The 21,876-nt window shown below is 40.7% G+C and overlaps 1 protein-coding gene across 20 annotated transcripts in view; it reads left to right on the forward strand.

The window, feature by feature from the left end:
* TBC1D5 (TBC1 domain family member 5) overlaps positions 1–21,876 on the forward strand; it is a 759,729-nt gene that overhangs the window by 465,507 nt on the left and 272,346 nt on the right. For all 20 annotated transcript variants that reach the window (XM_033930686.1, XM_033930692.1, XM_033930693.1 and 17 more), the window contains one exon: positions 19,450–19,538. In XM_033930686.1, the coding sequence (XP_033786577.1) occupies positions 19,450–19,538 (89 nt within the window). The remainder of the gene's footprint in view (positions 1–19,449; positions 19,539–21,876) is intronic.

Raw genomic sequence — 21,876 nt, forward strand, 5'->3', positions numbered from 1 at the left:
CTAGCTTATGTCCTCGATCCAGCTCTCTGGTCACCCAATCAAAAAATTCAATCAGGTTCGTTTGGCACGATTTACCTTTTGTAAAGCCATGTTGCCTCGGATCCTGTAACCCATTAGATTCAAGGAAGTACACTATCCTTTCTTTCAGCAACACTTCCATTATTTTTCCAACAACCAAAGTGAGGCTCACCAGCCTGTAGTTTCCCGCTTCATCCCTGTGACCACTTTTGTAAATAGGGACCACATCCGCTCTCCTCCAATCCCCGGGAACCACTCCCGTCTCCAGAGATTTGTTGAACAAGTCTTTAATAGGACTCGCCAGAACCTCTCTGAGCTCCCTTAGTATCCTGGGATGGATCCCATCTGGTCCCATCGCTTTGTCCACCTTCAGTTTTTCAAGTTGCTCATAAACACTCTCCTCCGTGAACGGCCCAGAATCTACTCCATTTTCTCGTGTAACTTTCCCAGACAATCTCAGTCCTTCTCCAGGATTTTCTTCTGTGAACACAGAACAGAAGTATTTGTTTAGCACATTTGCTTTTTCCTCATCACTCTCCACATATCGATCATGGTAGACAATACGATGAAACCTTCCGCCCAATATGCGACGGCATCCAAAAAAGCAAACAGAATGCCAGGAATTATTTAGAAAGGGATAGCAACAAGATTAAGAATGTTATAATGCCCCTGTATCACTCTATTGTGCGACCTCACCTGGAGTATTGCATTCAATTCTGGTCTCCTTATCTCAAGAAAGATATAGCAGCAGTAGAAAAGGTTCAAAGAAGAGCAACCAAGATGATAAAGGGGATTGAACTCCTCTTGTATGAGGAAAGACTCAAAAGCTCAGGGCTCTTCAGCTTGGAAAAGAGATGTCTGAGGGGAGATATGATTGAAGTCTACAAAATCCTGAGTGGAGTAGAACGGGTACAAGTGCATCGATTTTTCACTCCATCAAAAATTACAAAGACTAGGGGACACTATGAAATTACAGGGAAATACTTTTAAAACCAATAGGAGGAAATATTTTTTCACTTAGAAAATAGTTAAACTCTGGAACGCATTGCCAGAGGTTGTGGTAAGGGTGGATAGGTTTGGACAATTTTCTGGAGGAAAAGTCTATAGTCTTTTATTGAGAAAGACATGGGGGAAGCCACTGCTTGCCCTGGATCAGTAGCATGGCATGTTGCTGCTCCTTGTGTTTTGTCCAGGTACTAGTGACCTGGATTAGCCACCATGAGAACGGGCTACTGGGTTTGATGGACCATTGGTCTGACCCAATAAGACTATTCTTATGTTCTTATGTACTTTGGTATCAGCTCTGCCTGCGTAGAGAAGAAGTAGACTGATGTCTGCTGACAGGTTGGTCCATGGTGGTACCTGTTAGCCAGCCAGCACAAGTCTTTTTGGAGCTTGGAGCCATCCCTGCTTACCGTCCCTCACCTACTGATTAGCAGGGGTTCAAGCACAGGCTGTTAGGCATCCATAGGAGGCTCAGCGGTGTCTTGCAGGGTGCCGGCTGCTTTTTTGCCTCTCCCCTTCTGGTAGTGCACCAGTCAGTCTGCAGGGGTGTGGTGTGGTCAGACACCGTGTCTGACTGGTAGCCTGAAGATCAGCATTGAAGAAGCATTTTCAGCATGAGGCAATGATACTTCTTTCCAGCTGCTGTAAGGAGCTGAGGCTGGCAGCACATTGCCAGCATAGGTCGCAGTGAGTAAGGCTGTTTCAGCCTATGAGGTGAATTGGAGGGAGGTGTCTGAAAATCAAGTTTTTGAGAGTTCCTGCTTGTTCCTCTTCCTTCCCCCTCTTGAAAATCATAAATTTGCCATTTATTTTTACTTGTTAGGGGTTTTTTTTAGCATTTTTAGGTGTGAAAATCTTGACAGCAGCCATCTTGGATTTTTAGCAATCTTTTTTTCAAAAGTTCCCTGCACTTCCAAAACTGCAATTTCTAACTCAAAATTGGTTAGGATGGAGTGCTTGTGCTCTTTTACCCAGATTCATGCCAGGATTGTGCAAATTCTGCGCCCTAGGAGCGTCCTTGTGCTACGTGCCGCATGGACTGGAGAGGCAGGAGTGGCCAACTTAACCTCTCCCCTGTGACCTCAGAGGAAAAAAATGGTGGCTAGTCTGGTGGGGCGGCCTTTTCTCTTTTCTGGGCCTGGAAATAGTGACCATTCCATGCGTAAAGACATGGACGCTGTAGGTAGATTTATGGGTATAACAAATTAATGCTATATAAACAAGTCACGTGCACATCTAGTTTCTAGGGTTACCCATAACTACTATCATCACGGATTCGGAATTTTTACGTACTTATACAAATACAGAGACCAGAGCTATATGAAATATTTTTATTATAGATATAAAAATATAATTCACAAGCCAGCAGTAAATAATAACTAATTATTGTTCACAAAATATCTGAATACATATATATCTCAGTACATAATTATCACACAATACTCACTGAGATTAGTAAATACAACTAATTCTTACACACTAGGTAATTCCTTATAATAATAATTCCTGATTATAGCAGCAATCTAAAATAGCTTATCACCAAAGGGACCTTAAGTTTTAAGTTTAAGTTTTATTAGGATTTTATATACCGCCTATCAAGGTTATCTAAGCGGTTTTTTTAATCAGGTACTCAAGCATTTTCCCTATCTGTCCCGGTGGGCTCACAATCTATCTAACTCTCCTCTTCTGAAACCAAAAGAATTTTATCTACTCCAGCTGATAAAGTAGAAAATTCCTTATCTCACCCCGTTAAGGTTATGCCTCCTTCGATCAGGGAGATGGAATTCGTCCGTTTTCCTCAGTGTAGCAGATGTGAAAATTCCTTAAGAGTCAGATAAAGCAGTTTGTCACTGGAGTGAGCTGTAAGATATATTTGCTAAAATTCTTGATGCGATAGAAACCAGATCTGTTTCAAAAGCAGTTCTGTGTTTTCACTCTCAGCCGAGAGCTAGGTCACAAGAGGTACTTATCAGTTCTTAATTATTAGAAGAAATCTACACTAAGATCCAAGCTCCCTTACATCCCAGCATAGACTAATAATTATTAGACACCTTTCTCTTTAGTTTTTATCAGATGATCCCACTAGGACCAATTCAGCAACAGGACCTGAATCAATAGCCTTTCTGTATATATTCTTGTACAGGCCTTGAAAAGGCACCTCTTGAAGATAAGAAAAGAAACACACAGATCATAGCAGCTTCTACCTCCTCCAGATTTCTCAGGAGCTGAGCACGTATCCATAGTCAAATGTCCTTGGCTAGAAACACATAGTTCTTGTAACGTACCCAGAATGCATCTGGCAGGCAGCAGACAGCAAAGATGATTTTTCTTGCAGAAGATGGTTCATGCTTCTTGACATCAGTGAGAGAGGCCTAACCTTAGGTGTGAGGAAGGAATCACCCCTACAATACCCCGCAGCCCAAGAAATGCAAAATGGGGTCATTGTAGGGTGACTCTGCACTTCCTGGTATGGATGTCTTCTTAGACTTCTTTAATCAAACCAGTGGAAGCTAAATATACTGCCTGCAATCAAATGAGCATAAAGTTGCAACAAACACGGGCAGACCAATACTTGTCTAGACCAGACCTTGGTGGTGTTAAACATGAAGGAAAGGACCTCAAACACCCAAACTACAGGTCACGAAGAGAATTTTTAATTTTATTATTTAAACAACTTTTTAAATATTTTTCTTTATATTTAAACTTGGATAGTAAATGAAAAGCAAAATTCAGGCAAAGAAAACACTTAGCTAAACATTTCAGAGCTTCCTTTCAATGCGCCTCATGCACATTATTCCTTGTAGGTATTTAAACGTCTCTATCACTGCTTGCCATGGATTGGTAACATGGAATGTGCTACTCCGTGGATTTTGGCCAGGTACTAGGGACCTGGTTTGGCCACTATAAGAACGGGCTACTAGGCTTGATAGACCATTGGTCTGACCCAGTAAGGCTATTCTTATGTTCTTATATGCTTCCCTCTCTTTCCCCTTTCCTCCAAAGTATAATGTAATCTTTTGTGTTTTGTGATTTTTGTATAGTCTAATCTATTTTGGGTCCTGGGGTCAGACCTCAGAGGCAGTGGGAAGTAAGATGAGACAAGAGCAAGATAGTGCATAAAAAGTATATTTTATAGGAACAGGCTTTTACTATTATAGAGTATAAATTAGATTTAGAGCTGCTTCTGTGTGTGTATGTCTATGTCCTATCTGAATGAATGAGAGCCTGTGTCCTGCCTGAATGAATGGTGTGTGTAAGTTTATGAATGGTGGATGTTTAGGTATGAAGAGGCAGAGAGGAAGGAGCAAGAAAGAAGAATGAGAAAGAAGAGATCAAGGTGCTGCAGCCTGTTTTTATAGACTTGAATTTGTTCTAAAAATAATATCTTCTAGTATCTTCCTTTGACACAATTTGGTATCTGTTTGAAACAATGGCTCTCAATTGACAAGAAGCATCTGTGTTTAAGAACAGGTAGCTGAAGCCATTCTGTGTCTGAATTCCTTAAGCACATGTCCTTATCACATCTGTTGACAGTCCAGGTCTTTGCAGGATACTACCCAGTACTATGCAAACAGTTCTTTGTTAATCTCAAGTACTGGTCTTTTAGGAGCCATTTAGAGCTAGATGCACTAAAGTCAGTCGGTAATAATGACTGGCTTGCTGTTGACTGATTCTCTGACTGATTCTGTCCAAGCGATTAATGCACTTCCAAGTTTGCATGCAAATGATTGCGCGCAAACCCAACAGATCAATCGCTTACTGCTATTAGGGCTTTTTTTTAATGGCACAGATGTTGTGTGTTTATTACACACTCACAATATACCCCATTAAAAAAAGAAAAAACCCCATGCTGATTGCCCTCCCCAATGACCCCCTCACGAACCAGCACCGTGACCCCCCTAACAGCAGTGAAAATGGCAGAAGGGATGCCCACTCCCTCCTGCTACCGGATGCTCCCGTGAACCCCCCTCCCTCGTACCTTTGGTAGATATTCAGAGCTGGAGAAAAGTACGGTCCCTCCAGCTCCAAGGCCCAGCATGTGGAACATGACGGGCCTTCCCCTCCCCGGTACACCATGTGATGCATGGGGAGAAGCCTAAGACCCTGATTGGCTCAGATGCCCAAGGCCCCTTGGGAGGGGCCATAGATGTCTGAACCATGTGATGCACAGGGAGGGGCCTAAGGTCTGACGTCTGAACAAATCAGGACCTTAGGCCCCTCCCCATGCATCACATGGGATACAGAAGGAGGAGCCTAAGGCCCTGATTAGCTCAGGCACATAAAGCCCCCTCCCCTTGGAGGGAGTTTCTTAATGTATTCCTGTAGTTTCGCAGTCTTCAAAACTGCAAATAGTATCGTGTATGGTCACACACATTCATGCAGTGAAGACTAGGTCATATCAGGCCCCCAATTTCTTAAATGGATCTCACAGCATGAATTATTTCTGTGTTACAATAGTTTTACAGAACAGTCTTGATTATCCGATGTAAACGGGACCAACCCACGGTCAGATAAGTGAAAAGTTGGATAATATGGAAAACAATGATAACCCCTTAAACAATGCATAAACAAGAGAAGGGTCCCAGGTCACAATGGTGCTGTTTTGCAGTAAAAAAACAAGGTCCCAGATCCAAAACAAATTGTTTCAGGTGCAAAACTTACCTCTGTGCTATACCAGAAAATGGAAAGAGAAGCCATTCTTCTTAACAACAATGCAATAGTGTCACTTGGAAGGGGGGGGGGGTTGGGTTTGTCTGCGATGCCAGATGGTTGTATTGACGAAGGTCAGAAAATTGAGACTATATGAGAAATAAGATGGTGTCTTGGTAGTAGGATGCGGTGACTGCAGTTCCTGCTCTATATTTGAATTTCTTCAAATAACTCTGTGGAGCTTAATACTATGCCTAAAAGAAGAGGTAGAGCAGCAGTAACTTTCCGCAACAGGGATCACCAGCTTCTTCTCGTCTTCGCCTTGCAGTGTACCTGCAGAGCCAGACGTGAGGGAAGCGTCGGCATTAGGGAGCAAAATCTTGCTCAGCCCTGTGGGACCAGCACCTCCTTCGCAGCCGGGTGAAAAGGGAATGCTGGCTACAACGCAAACAGCGGAAGCAACGCTGTCTGCGGAGCTATCGGGCTTGCTGGTTCCCCAGCGAAAGAGGCCACAGAAATTTCAGCATTGAGAGGGGAACTGCCATCTCTTCAACCCCTCGAGAGACCTGCTGAAATTACATGGAATCAATTTGGACTGCATTGGACTACCTCCACAAGGTCTGGGAATCTCACCACTTGTGCAAAATCAAACTGTGAAAAAGCAAAAGTTTGAAGAGGATTTGAAAATTCAAGGGGAGACAGTTAAATCCTTAGAACAATCTGTGCAAGGAGTTCAGTCTTCTTGTACTTCAGTTATCCAGGACAAATTGGTGCTTTTGAGGAAAATGAAAAATATGGAGAATTATACCAAACAGTTGAACTTAAGAATTTTGAATTTTCCAAAAACACTTACAATGTCCCCAAAAGAGTTGTTTTATAAATTTTTGAAAGAAGTCTTTAAATACCCTGAAGATGGGCTTCCTTCTCTACATAAAATATATTTTATACCTGTTTCTGTTAAAAAAAACCTTTCTCTTCAGAAACACAGCTCTGAGACTTATCTATTCACTGAGGAAACACATCCACATCACAACGGCATACCTCGAATCACACTGGCTCCCAATACAAGCAAGAATACTATTCAAATTCTACTGTCTACTATTTAAAACCATTAATGGAGACAGCCCAGCCTACTTGAACAACCGCCTAATGCAAACTACCACTACCAGACATAGGAAAACCCACACACCATTCACGCACCCTCCAATCAGAGACGTCAAATGAAAAAAAAACTGTACGATGGCTTTCTAGCCACACAAGCAGCAAAACTAGACTACCAACTCTCCAATTTACTGATCACGACCCCAGACTACAAAACTTTCAGAAAATAAATAAAAACCATGCTATTCAAGAAATCCTTAAAGACAAACTAACACCGCAAGAATCATCTCAATTCCCTGTAACAACCCGCTCCACTTTGTAATACCTCTGGAAATGTCTAGATAACTTCTTATGTAATCCACCTTGAATCGCAAGGTAATGGCGGAATAGAAATCACTAATGTAATGTAATGTTGATTTGTTAAGTCCTATAGATCTATCTAGAATTTTGGAAACTTCAGAAGAAGAAGTTGTAGTTTGAAGAACACTTCTAGTGACATTTGTATTTCTACAAGATAAGGAAACACTTCTTCACCTATTTTTTAGGCTAAAAGAAGTCTCATATGGATGGCAAGATTTTTATATTTTCAGATGTCTCTAGAACAGTGGTCTCAAACTCAAACCCTTTGCAGGGCCACATTTTGGGATTTGTCGGTACTTAGAGGACCTCAGATAAAATAGTTAATGTCTTATTAAAGAAATGACAATTCTGCATGAGGTAAAACTCTTTATAGTTTCTCAATCTTTCCTTTTGGCCAAGTCTTAATAATAATATTGTCATTTATAGCTAAAGAGACATATGATCAAGAAACTGTTTTATTTTACTTTTGTGATTATGATAAACATACCGAGGGCCTCAAAATAGTATCTGGTGGGCTGCATGTGGACCCCGGGCCGCGAGTTTGAGACCACTGCTCTAGAATGACACAAACAAGAAGGAAAAGATTCCTAGAATTGAAAGAAAATGTTAAAACATTGGGGGCAAAATTTCAATTGCGTTATCCTTGTAAATGTGGAATTTACTTGGATCAGAATATCTATGTTTTTTATGAACCTTCCCAATTGCAGGTTTTTTTTGGGTTGAGAAAGAAGTGACAATGCAGAGTTCCAAATGATCCCAATTTACTGGTCTGATTTAAAAATGTAGACGAGCTACTAAATTTATTTCTGTTAATTTTTTAAATCCTTTTAATTTTCCATTCCCAATGGCATGTGAATTGTTTCTTCCCCTAATGTGGATTACTCAAAAGTTTGTACGTATTTAAAAATTTGAAATGAGTACTTTTTACTTTATATATTGTAAATTGGGAAAACTTTTGTTCAATAAGTTTATTTTGTTGAAATTATGATAATGAATAAATAGAATATAAAAAAAAGAAAATCGAGACTATATGGTAATATCAATTTGATATGTTTTATTTCTTATTTCAGCGGTGCCTTAAGCTTGACCATTTGCAGAAGTTCTAATGCTTACGGATTCCATGGAACCTGCATTACAAATGGCCATTGGTTTTTGCTGTTAGCATCTCTGTTGTAGGGAGGGGCATTATATTCTCTTTCAATTTTAAATGGCTGCTGGAATTTCATATCCAGCAGTTTTGATTCAAAGGTCTGCATAAATAAGACTGCATCTACTCTCTTGATATAGTTTCCTTGTCCTCCAAATAATGTTCCAAAATAAGGATGATGTTTTTTATAATCATGGTGTTCAACTTTGTGCAAATTTTTGTGTCTTGGTGAGTATCATGGAGAACTGGATATATAAGTTTGTTAGCTGGAGTCGTATTTCTGTTAATGCATTGTGAATTTCTTTCATTAATGTCTTCAGTTTTAGGAGTTCTGTCATTAATGCCTCAAGAGTAATCTCCTATTCTTTAGGCCCAGCCAGTTTGGTAATGGTGGATCTTTAGTGCAAATAAAATCCAATTTATTAGTCTTGCTTGCTGCCATCCTAAGGATGTTCTTCAACAAGCCAGAGGCACTTTATTAGGGTCCCAATGTGGAGCTAGACTCTTAGATGGTCATTTGAGCCCCCTTCTACCATTCCGTAAGCATCTGAAGACCTGGCTCTTCTCCAGAACGTAACCCCGTCCCGCTCCTGGCACTCTCACACCAACCTCTCTTCTCTCATACTTATATAATTCCACTGGAGTTCCGTTCCTTCCCTAACCATGTAAACCGTGTCGAGCTCCATCTGCGGAGATGATGCGGTATATAAACCCAAGATTTAGATTAGATTAGATTAGATCTTGAGTATGGTTTTCTAGTGCCCTCCAAAGCTCTTATTTTAATGTCACAAATGTATATTTTAATAGGGAATTACAACATGAAATGCTGTCATTAAACATAGCCTCTGTTAGGGGTATGAAGACTTTGGAAGCTATCATTTGACTATTGCATCACATTTTACAAATTTTGGGGAGAGCAACTAGCATGATAGTCAGTGTTTCATAGAGGAATTTAGAAAAACATAAAGATGATTTTATATAAATTTTTCTTTTTGTCTATAACCATTTGAAAGTTGTTTCATGCATTTATCCCCTCTTCTACAAAGCCGTGCGGTAACGGCCCCGAAGCCCATAGAGATTTAAAGGGCTTTGGAGCTGTTGCCACGCGTCTTTGTAGAAGAGGGAGTTAGATTCCTTTTTTCTTAGATTTTTTTTTAATCTATAAGTGCTTCCTCTTAAACAGAATGCTTGGTGTATAAATAATTCTGCTAAATGTATTTACTGTTATTTTAGATTTTATATGTATTTGATTAGAACAGCACTATTCCATTTAGTTAAAATTAGGTCAGGAGTTACATTTTGATGGTGTCAGTTAATTACCAATTCCCACTGTTTTTAAGTGAAAAGGAACATCTGTGTTCAGGAACATAATACAAGGCAAGAACAACATTTGACCCATTTAAACAAAGTATATCATTTATTGAACTAGAAAGTAATATTAATTCTTCTGGGCACAACTTGAAAGTTTTAATTACCCCCTGCTTCTGTTTGGTATTATGCAGATTACTTCCAGAGAGCTAACACCTTACTGCTTAAGGAATGAATTAACCAGATAGTATTAGAAAAAGAAAGCAGAAAAGTTTAGTTTCATCACAAGCTGTTAAAGCTATTATTTTGTACTAGGTGACACCCCGTTTAACATCGACCATATTGTTAATAGTTATGGGATTTTATTGAATTAATGAGACTAGTATTGTACTGGAATGTCTTGCTGAGTTAATTGAAACTGCATGGATTACATAAATGGTATTAATGAACTTTGACTGCCTGATGTCTCAGCTTTAATAAAGACTGCTTGGTGAGCTAAATGAACATAGATAGATAAAGAACAGGTTCAATTTTGTGAGCCTACAGGCTGTTGAAAAACAAACTTTTTACCTCTGTTTTTGGTTATCAGTTCATTTAGCACAATAATTGCATAAAACGTTTCTAGTACAGCAAGTATAAAGTATGTATAAAACAAGTAAATTAAACGTTAAAAGAAATATTTAAAGCTATTTTTCTAATATGAAAGAAGATAACAGACTATTCAAGATTGTGGATTTTTACACATCTCTACTGTAATGGTCTGTTATATTATGTTAATCAGGTTTTCTATTCTGCCTTTACCTATTCAGTTCATGGTCAAATTATATTACAAGAGGCTGAGTCAGTTACCCAATTGAAATTTCCAGTTGATGCATATAAAGAGATAATTTTATAAAGCATTGCACATGTATATAAAATTGTGAAAGAAGACGTGGCCTAGTGGTTAGAGCTAAAGCCTCAGCCCCCTGAAGTTATGGGTTCAAATCCAGCACTGCTCCTTGTGACCCTGGGCAAGCCACATCCCCCCTTTTACAAAACCGTAGTGCAGTTTTTAGCACCAGCCACGGCGCTCATGGAATTCCTATGAGCAACAGAGCTGTTACCGCCATGGCCGCGCTAAAAAATGTTCTACAGTTTTGTAAAAGGGGGGAGGGGTAATCTTCCGTTGCCCCGGGTACTTTAGGTAGATGGTGAGCCCGCCAGGGAAAAATATGCTTGAGTACATGAATGTTAAAAAAAAAGCTTAGACAACCTCCATTAATAGGCGGTTTATAAATAAAAATAATAAACTTAAAACTTCTAACATAATAACATAGTAAATGATGGCAGATAAAGACCTGAACGGTCCATCCAGTCTGCCCAACAGTCATACTTGTTATTAATTTTACTTGTTATTAATTCAGGCATAAATTGTTTTTCTTTGGCATTTCTGGAATATAGACCATAGAACAGTGGTCTTCGCTAATTTTTAAGCAAGGGCTGTTTTGGGTCCAAAAGAGGTGAAAGAAAGCCGACAAATATGTTCCTACTTTGGTCCATGACACCAATAACACTTCTCGACATTCATTCCTACCAGAACACCTGGCTTTGATCACACATGCAGAACATAGATAAACCCTTTGCAAATGCAGGATCACAAATTTAAAGTCCTAATATACACAAATGAAACTCTAAGGACTCCTGTAATTAAGGTGCGCTAGCGTTTTTAGCACACACACAATTACCACCTGCTTAATAGGAGGCGGTAGAACTAGCGCGTGCGGCATTTTAGTGCGCTCTATTCCGCGTGTTAAGGCCCTAATGCACCTTTGTAAAAGGAGCCCTAAGATGTTGTCTGGTGATTTTATTTACTAAAGGAAAACAGTGAAGGAGACTACAAAAGTGCTGAGATTCTTTTATTCTTCAAATAAAAGACTCAACATGTATGTGTTTTGGCCCAGTGGCCTGCATTAGGAGTCTATAGTTCAAAAACATGAATATATAAAACATATTAACTATAAAAATTGTAACAATAAAAAACAAATGAATAAATCAATCAAATGTAATGTGTAAAAGTGTATTTTAAAAAAAGAACATGACTGAATGATAAAATACTCAAATCTGAAAAGATCTGCCAAGGAGAGGGAGAAAGATTGCGGACCTTGGGGGGAGAAGGGGAGGGTAGGAGCGCAGGAAGATTTGCTGGGAGAAAGAGATGCAGATGGATGGGGTGATGTTTGAGAGAGCCAGATTCTGGAAATAGGGACAGAAAAACAAGGGATATGTTGACTGAAGAGAGAAGGAGAGAATGGTGAGCAAGGAGTGGTGGGAAGAGAGGGTACTTGTGGAAGGGAAGGAAGATGCTGGTGCCCATGAATGGCAGAGAAGAGATAGAAACTAGACAGATTTGAAAACAGGAAGAAAAATGGAAGAAACATTAATCTTGAAAGATGGATATAGGGCCGGAAATAAATAGAAAAAAAAGAAAAAGTGAATAGACAGGAGACCCTGGAAATAGAGTACAGAGCACAGGGAAGCAGAACCAGAGATATAGAATGAGATGATTTAGAAAGATAAAATCACCAGACAACAAAGGTAAGATAAATAATTTTAGTTTTAGTTTAATAAGGGGGGTAATAGGATTTGATATGCTGCCTTACTATTGGACAACTGAATTGAAATGTGTCGGTTTTGAGAACTTATGTCTGCTTTGTATATATTGCAATATACAGAAGGAAATGTGAGGAGGTGCTTTATGCGATTAATCGTGCAATTAAACATTTTAATTACGATTAAAACTTTTAATCAATACACAGCCCTAATAAAATCAATAGTTTGAACCCTCTAGGAACCCCTAGCTAATTGTAAAATAAACTCTTGAATTTACAATATGTAAAATATCTAAGAATAGAAGCCCTATTTATATAACCTTTAAAACAAATAAATTGAACCTTTCTATTATATTTGTGGCATCTTTGGTTTTCTGGCCCAAACATATCTGTACATTTAAATAAACATACAGATGAATGTTCTCAGATGTACAGATTGGGAAAAGGATCCCTAGTTTCCTAAAGCAAAATTTTAAACTGTGTGTCCATTTGTTTTGCATAATTTATTTTGGGGCCCTTTTCTTAAGCTGCATTAGGCCCAATGAAAATGGACTACTGCAGTTCATGCTACAGTGTCACGCAATAGTTTTAGAATGTGTGCATGCAAAAATTTGTGTGTGGGGGGAGGGGACAGATGTGTCAAGGCAGAGAGTGGGCATTCCTCCAGTAACCTGTTAGTATATCTACATTATTGTGTGCTAACCAGATAGCACATGGATAACGGAGTTCTTACTGCTTACAGAATAGGAGGTGGTAAGTGTTTCTGCAGTAATTGTTGGTTTGTTTGTTTTTAAATGGACACGTGCTAATAGCAATATTAATGCAGGACACAAACAAAGATGGTTTCAACAGAAATTGCTATCAACTTTGCAATCATAAGAGGTGGAGGAAAAAAACCTCAGAGAAATTCGACAGTAATAGACATAAGTGTCACAAGCACTGCTTTATAAAATCATTAGCATAAAAAAAACTCCAACCTCAAATCGCAAAAGCAATTAAACTTGCAGTGAATACAGGCAGCTCATACACTGCAGTGTGCATGCACGGAACAAAAACTACTTTATCTGGAGCAACATAGCTACGTAGATTCAGAGTTGTCGTTGAAGCCCACGCCAACCTATCCCAATCTATCTTGTCATTTACGGGAGAACAGACCATAGAGGTTTGCTCACAAGTGGCCTTATTTTTTTATAGCTAAGCACCACTCGACATCCGCACAGATGCAGTCATTTAAGTTTTGTTTTTATACCATCCATATTCTAATTATGCACGTCCCATGCCTTTTGAATTCTGTCACCATTTTTATCCCCACTACTTCTTCGGGAGGGCATTTCAACCACCCTCTCCATGAAAAATTATTTTCTGACATTACTCATAAGTCTACCATCCCTCAACCAGAATTCATATCCCTTAAATTTACCATTTGAAAAGATTTGTGTCGCTATTAATATTTTTCAAGTATCAAACTATCTGTATCATATCTCCCCTTTCCCTTCTTTCCTTTAGAGTATACTTATTCAGGTCTTCCAGTCTCTTCTCATATGTTTTTTCATGCAAGGCCCATACTATTTCTGTCGGCTTTCTCTTTTTATGCCCTTAGCAAAGTGTCTCTCAAACTTTCTCGAGCTGGGGCACACTAAAGGTAGCGGCCATGGCTCGAGGCATGCGGAAGTGCATGGATGTTGCTTTGATGATATCACACACATGCGTGACATCATCATATCAATATCTGGCCTTCCTGATGGGCCCTGAGACGCCAGTAGGGGGTGCCAGCAGGGAAGAGGGTGGGAGAGAAGAGGTGCTAGCGACGGCTGATTGCCTACAGCAGTGTTTCTCAACTAGCTAAGTATCACCAACCACAAATCTCCCAAACTCTGCCTTAAACCCACCCAAGCATTGCCCCAGATTCCACCCTCTTTACTAATTGTAATGCAAGTTTTTCCTTTTATTTTTCATATCCACACAATATACACAGCAGATATAAATTCTCAAAACTGACACATTTCAATCACTATATTGAAAATCATTTTCCCTACCTTTGTTGTCTAGTGACTTTTTTTTTCTTTGCTTTTAACTATGTTTCCAGTGCTTTCTTATCCACTGACTGTTTTTCTCTCCTTTACTTTCTGCCCTGCATCCATCTTTATTATGATATCAGAGCACTACCCAGAAAATGTGCCAAAATAAAGCTTAAATCATGCTAGAAATATGTAAAGATCAGCTCAGAGACATGGAGGGGCTTTTTCAGAAGGTAAAACCCCCCTATTTTGCCACCTTACCACCCAATCATTGCTGAATCTTTCATGCTTTAAAGCATTAAATAGTATGAAACATGATTTAAGCTTTATTTTGGCACATTTTCTGGGTAGTGCTCTGATACCATAATAGACACAGTCTTTCACTGCCTATTTCCTTTTTGAGGTATCTTTATAACTTTACCCTAAATCTTTTTTGACTTAAATCTGCATCCATCTTTGGCATTAACTTAACATTCAATTTTTCCATTTTTCTGCTTTCTTCTCAAAATCTACTTTTCCATGTCTTACCTTCCCTTCCTATCTCTCTCTCCTTCCCTCCACATTTTCATGGCCTGACATCTCTCTCCTTCCTCCCCCACCAGTAGTCTGACATCTCTCTCCTTCCTTTCCCCCCTTCCCAGTCTGGCATCTCTCTCCTGTCCTTCCCATAATCTATCATCCCTCTCTACTACTACTACTACTACTACTACTACTAGTACTACCAGACTCCCCTCCTTCCCTTCCATTCCGTGGCCTGGTATCTCTCCCTTCCTTTAGTCATCTCCCCTCCCCCAGTGTAACATTTCTTTCCTCTCCTTTTCTCTGCCCCCTGCAGTCCATCTCCCTTCCCTTCCTCCTTTCTGGTCCCCCTCCCATTCCAGCATTTCTCCCTCCTGTCCAGCAGTCCAACATTTCTTTCTCTTTTCCTCCTGCATGCTTCTCCGGTCCTCCTTCCCTCCCTTAACCAACATCTCTCTCTCTTTCACTCTCTGTCCTCTCCCCCTTCCCCTGAGTGTGACATTTCTCCTTCCCTCCTTTCTATCCTCCCCATCCATCTCGTCCTCTCCATGAGTCCAATACTTTATGCCTTCTGCATGCTTTCACTTTCTGTCCTTGCCTCTTCCCTCGCATGGCATCCCTCCTTCTCACCCCCATCCCAACATACTCTCTCCCCATACACCATCTCACCCTCCCCTCCAGTGTGTAGCACCTTTCCTCTCTCTCCCCTTCTGCCAGGTCCAGCAGTACCCCTTCTCCCTTCCCTCTTCCCCATGTCCAGCAGTAACTCTCCTCCCTTCCCTCCTCCCCCTGTCCAGCAGTAACTTTCCTCCATTCCCTTTCCCTTCCCCAGCAGCACCTCTCCCCATGTCAAGCAGTTCCCATTTTCCCTTCCATGCTCCCCATGTCCAGCAGTACCCCTGCCCCCGTCCAGCAGTAACTCTTCTCCCTTCCCTCCTCCCCCTGTCCAGCAGTAACTCTCCTCCCTTCCCCTTCTGCACCTCTCCCATGCCCAGTAGTAACTCTCCTCCCTTCCCCTTCCCTTCCCCCTGTCCAGCAGCACCTCTCCCCATGTCCAGCAGTTCCCCTTGTCCCTTCCCTGCTCCCCATGTCCCAGCCTCCTGTCCAGCAGTAACTCTCCTCCCTTCCCTTTCCCTCCCCCCTGTCCAGCAGCACCTCTCCCTATGTCCAATAGCTCCCCTTCTCCCTTCCCCGCTCCTCATGTCCAGCAGTACCCCTGCCCCCTGTCCAGCAGTAACTATCCTCCCTTCCCCCCCCCTGTCCAGCAGCACGTCTCCCTATGTCCAGTAGTTCCCCTTCTCCCTTCCCTGCTCCCCATGTCCAGCAGTACCCCTTCTCCCTTCCCTCTTCCACCTGTCCACAGTAACTCTCCTCCCTTCACTTTCCCTCCTCCCCTGTCCAGCAATACCTCTCCTCTTTCTAGCCTAGCGGCAGCTCACTATATACTTTAAACTTTGCCACACAGCTACTGCTAGCAGTAGTTTAGACGTGGTTTAATGAGGCAGCCTCGGGGCCTTTGCTAGGCCAGCCCGCTTCAATGATGGGAGGTGGGCTAAACTATTGCTAGCAGCAGCTGTGTGGCAAAGTTTAAAGCACACAGAGCTGCTGCTGCTGGTCTGAGGGTTGCGGAGACAAGACGAAGGCAGGAGTCCCAGCAGATATGCGAAGGCTGCCTCATCCTCACACCAGCATCATCATCTTCACATCAAGCCAGAGAGGCCGCAGCCGGCATATCAACACAGGGAGCTCATAATGACTGCGCTTTTCCACCTATCGGGTCTGACAGGCTTTATTAGTGGAAGGTGGAGCTACCAAGGCCACAACTGCCTCTGAGGCAGAGAGCCTAAGGGGGACGGAAATGCAGAAAGCAGCAGCAGGAAGTTGCAAGTCAGCAGACGCCAGTACCGGAGCCTCTCTTCCTGCCCAGTATGCCGCGGCACACTTGAAATCTCAGGAAGCACACTAGTATGCCGCAGCACACAGTTTGCGATATACTGCCGTAGCAAAATACAGTCTCCAAAACTGAACAAAATAATCTAAATGGGATTGACGCTCTTTATGCAGCCTAGCATTCTTTTGGGTGTGGCCACCACCTTGTTACATCTTTTGAGCATCCTTCTGTAGGACCAAGCTCAAGTTCTGCTAAAATCTTTTTATTTCCATTATTTATTGGGAATACTTCGATCTATAGCAGGGGTAAGGAACTCCGGTCCTCGAGAGCCGTATTCCAGTCAGGTTTTCAGGATTTCCCCAATGAATATGCATGAGATCTATTTGCATGCACTGCTTTCAATCCATATTCATTGGGGAAATCCTGAAAACCTGACTGGAATACAGCTCTCGAGGACCAGAGTTCCCTACCCCTGATCTAAAGCAATTTATTTAATGCAATCTCTAACTGCAAATTAAGTCAGTTGTATATCGTCTGTTCTCTTTTTTGATACCATATATTAATATAGCATATTTTGTTCCCTACTGAAGATATTTGTTTTGCCTGTCTCAATTCCTGCAGTACATTTTTCTATTATCTTCTCTCCATCTTGGGTGATCTCGCCTGTATTTTTTTCAGTTTGTCATCTTCAAGCCCTGACCTCTTCTTTGCTAATCCCAGCTCCATCATTCTAGCTTCTCATCCCAACTCCTCTCCCGTGCCCCTCCCCTTTTTGCCCCATCTTACTTCCCACTTCTATCCCTATATGTTGTCTTATCCCTTTTTCTTGTTCTACAGTCCACTATATTTTCCCATTCTCTCTTTCAGCTCCCTTCCTTCCATGATTCTCATTTTCCTCACCCCATTTTTATATATTTATTTATTCAATTTTTTATACCATTCTCCCAGGGGAGCTCAGAACATTTTACATGAATTTATTCAGCTACTCAAGTATAATTCCCTGTCTGTCCCAGTGGATTTATTAACTGTCTTTATGAAGAGATTCGCCCAAGGCGGTATACAGCAAGTACAATTTCAACATAAAACTTATAATTTTGTTCACAGCATAACAGTAGTAAAGAGGCCAAATATAGACAAATCAAATACAATGAATGAGGTAAATTCAAAATCAGCAAATTAAAAATTAATATATAGGACTAACATGAAACAGTTTCAGAAATATAATAGCACAAAAATTAAAATGAGAGGTATTATACAATGGGAATTTGCTTGTTTTATTTTTTAATGACTCTTTTTCAATAAAAGTTTTGTGTTCCCTTGCTGGTCGTGACGTTTCCAGTGCCTCTTCTTGCTATCATCCTATAGTATTTTGAGGCTTTGTTTCTTCTGTTTTTTGGGGTTTTTTTGTTCTTCTAGATTCACTAAGGCCAATCCATGAGCGATCCGATCCATAGCTGGGGGGCTGATTCATGAAGCGCCCTCATACAAATGAGGGCATTCGGAATCTTGCTCCCAACTGATCGTCCAGATCACTCTCCAGTGATCCCGACGCATGCGCAGACCATCTACTTTGCCTGTAAATGGTCTGCATATGCTCACCGCACTTGAAACTTTTTTTAAAATCAGGAGGAACTTTGCTTTAACACCACGGGCTTGCACTGCGGGAAAGAGCAGGAGAGTCGGGGCAGAGAAGCAGGAGATCAGGGCAGAGAGCAGATCGGATAGAGAAGCAGGATCAGGTCAGAAAGCAGGGCGACAGAAGGCAGGGCAGTCAGAAAGGACCTGAGCAACTTGTCCTCAGCAGTCGCTTATTTTTTGATCGGTTAGCCCAGTCGGTGTCCCTCATTTTTTAGTGAATCACTGCTTGCCTACATTTGAATGCCGTTCCCCCCTCATTTGCATGTGCGGATTAGAGGATGATCGGGACAGAGGTTAGTGAATCGGGTCGGAGAAAAATCGGGTCGCAAAGGGGTCGCTAATTGGTCAGGACTTGATTGGTGGACTTAGTGAATCTAGCCCAATGTCAGCATAATATTTATGAAACACCTAATGAGCACACATCAGAACTTTCAAATAACATAGATGTGACACTCTTTATCTTTGATCTTTATCTCTCCATTGACACTTTCCCTCTCCATCTCCTAAATTGTCCACTTTTTATCCTCTTCTACTCCCTGTGCTTATCCTCACCATTTTAGTTCTTTATGCCTTAATACTTTGAGTCACCCCTCTCTCTCTCCCCACCACAAGTCAGTTTTGTGCTGCAAACTAGCAGGAGGAGAAAGGGGACATGGAATCTGTGGCTTCCTGCTGAGAGAGAATTAGTGTCCTTCCTTGCTCAAACCATAAATCTATCCCAGGTTGCAGGGAGAGGCAAAATGTAGAAGGAAGTATCACTCTCATCTTCCTGCTAGCTGGCAGTGAAGAGATAACTTACCAGTAACTGGCTGGCAGCCAAGTGTGAACTGGCAATCATTAAAAGGTCAGCAGATAGGAAAGGGAAAAAAAGAAAAAAATCATGTATGTGTGCCTTGTGACTTTGTTCCTTCCTGTTTTGTTATCTGGTTTTATACTACTATGGGTACTAAATCATGCAGCAGAGACACATTTTGCAGCCTTTGCCACAACATTGTGACAAAAAAGGGCTGTGGATATGGGAAAATTGATTGAGAACTATATTTTGAATCAATAATTTTTTCTTTGTCAATGTACTTTGGTTCCCATATCTTTGAATCTTCTTCGGTTATGTTATGTATCACCTTAGTGCACTGTAAGCTTCTTTGGTACTTAACATGAATTTCAACTAAATATTTATTTTGTTCCTTTTTATCTTTATTTTTTTAGGGAATGCATGAGCTGTTAGCACCCGTAATCTTTACCTTACATTGTGATCACCAAGCTTTTCTACATGCCAGTGAAGCAGCACACCCAAGGCAAGCATTGTATTTCTTCAGATTTGTCCTTATGTGGTTTAACTGAAGCTGAATTTAGGTAACAGGGGTGTACTTTTTAACATCATGAAAACATATTTGTAAAGGTGTTTGTTCAGAGACTATAGGTTTGCATTATCAGTTTTACTTTATTATTAGGATATTTTTAAGTACAAAGTCTATTTCCTATTTTCAGGTATTCTATTCTATATAACATTTTTATAGCCCACTCTGATCTCATCAGATTCTAGACAGATAACAATATTTCTAGTGTAATAAAGTAGTGTTTCTCAACTTCAATCTAAGTACCCCCTAAGTATAACAAATATCAACCAAGTACCCCCAAGCTCTGCCTCAGACCTGCTTAAGCTCTGCCCTAGAACCATCCAAACTCCGCCCCTGATCCTACCCCATAATAATAGTACTAATTGTAATGCAATTTCTTCCATTCATTTTTCATATACACACAATATAATCTTATTAATACAGAATGGTAACTACAACATTTAAAAAAACCTCAAAGCACACTGTACACAGAGAAAATGTTAATTATAATTTCTATTTGTTTGTTTTTCAAAGAAGTCAAGGCAGATGACTTTAAAATATGCAATATATATATATAGTAACACTTTCAATTACAATTGATGCTTGATGTCCAGTGATATAATATAAGAACAGCATAGGCTTTGCAACAAATTGAAACAGAAGGAAAAAGCCTCAGACAAGGGCCCTCCCACCTCCACAAAAGTGGTTTTCTAAAGGTGGTTGAGCGGTCACCTCATTGGCAAAAAACCTTCAAAAAAATTGAAAAAAGCTCTATGCTGTGCTGTGCTATGGAAGACACAAAAAGATAGAAGAAAAATGTTTTAACTTATCCTCAATAACAGCTATAGAAAAATAGACAAATATAGTGCAAAATATAGACAGCAGATATAAATGCTTAAAACTGGCACATTTCGATCACTAAATTGAAAATAAAATCATTTTTTCTACCTTTGTTGTCTGGTGATTTCATGAGTCTCTGGTTGCACTTCCTTCTGACTGTGCATCCAATATTTCTTTCTCAGAAATCTCCTCAGAATCTAGTAAAAATTATATGTCTTAGATAGTTCTGATCAAGCAACAAAAGAAACCCAACAGTGTCTGCAGTATAAAAACAGTAAGTAAAAAACAAAAAAGAAACTGCAGACTGATATGTACAAGATGCAGGCAATGTTTATTTTACCCAATATTAAATGCGGTAACCAATACCACCTTTTTACAAACAAAAAAACCCAACACGGTCTGTGTTTCGGAAAACATGCCTTCTTCAGGGGTCCATGGTAAATAAGGTAAACAACAAACCGCAATTTAAAATGGATAAAAAACTACCGCTTGTGTGTGCAGTGGATCGATGATGCAGCTTGGACAACTACTCTGCGCTGCACACACTGCACACACAGGCAGTTGTTTTTTATCTATTTTAAATTGCGGTTTGTTTACCTTATTTACCATGGACCCCTGAAGAAAGCATTTTTTCTGAAACACGGACTGTGTTGGGTCTTTTGGTTTGTAAAAAGGTGGTATTGGTTACTGCATTTAATATTGAGTAAAATAAACATTGCTTGCATCTTGTACATATCAGTCTGCAGTTTCTTTTTTTGTTTTTTAGATAGTTCTGAGACTTACTAGTTCTAGATTTTGATCATTGGTCCCAAAAAACTCTCATATTACTTAATCACATATTTAAATCTTTTTTCTTTCTTTACTTATTCCATAAATATTTCTCTTTTTTTGCTTATCCTCTATAATAAACCCTAAGCGCACATGCGCACTTACAATGCTGTGATCCCTGCCACCATGATGTGTGCCTCCATGGCCGCATTCTATTTGTGGCGCATGCAGCAATTTGAGCTGCGGTGGCGGTTTGTCTCCTGATAGTTGGCGCCTAGAGCAATGGCAGGAGGGTGTTGTGCGGGTGCTATGAGGTGTCCCATACTGGTAAAAATTATGCTACTGCTCAGGGAAGTGGATGGGGAGAGGGAAAGGGTGCTGCTTTGGGGGGGAGGGGTGTGCTGGGGGACAGACAGAAGGGGGAGAGACAGGCAAGCATGGCGCAACAGAGAAAGACAGGCAGGGGGCCAGGGAGAGAGACAGACAGAAAGAAAGACAGACAGACAGGGGGCCAGAGAGACAGAAAGAAAGACAGCCAGGCAGCCAGCAGCCAAGGAGAGAGAGACAAAGAAAAAAAGACATACAGACAACCAGCGGCCAAGGAGAGAAAGAGAAAAAAAAACCAAACCAGACAGACAGACAGCGGCCAAGGAGAGAGAGAGAAAGAAAGACAGACAGACAGGGGGCC

The sequence above is a fragment of the Geotrypetes seraphini genome, chromosome 2 (genome assembly GCF_902459505.1).
Source record: "Geotrypetes seraphini chromosome 2, aGeoSer1.1, whole genome shotgun sequence".
Classification (NCBI taxonomy): domain Eukaryota; kingdom Metazoa; phylum Chordata; class Amphibia; order Gymnophiona; family Dermophiidae; genus Geotrypetes; species Geotrypetes seraphini.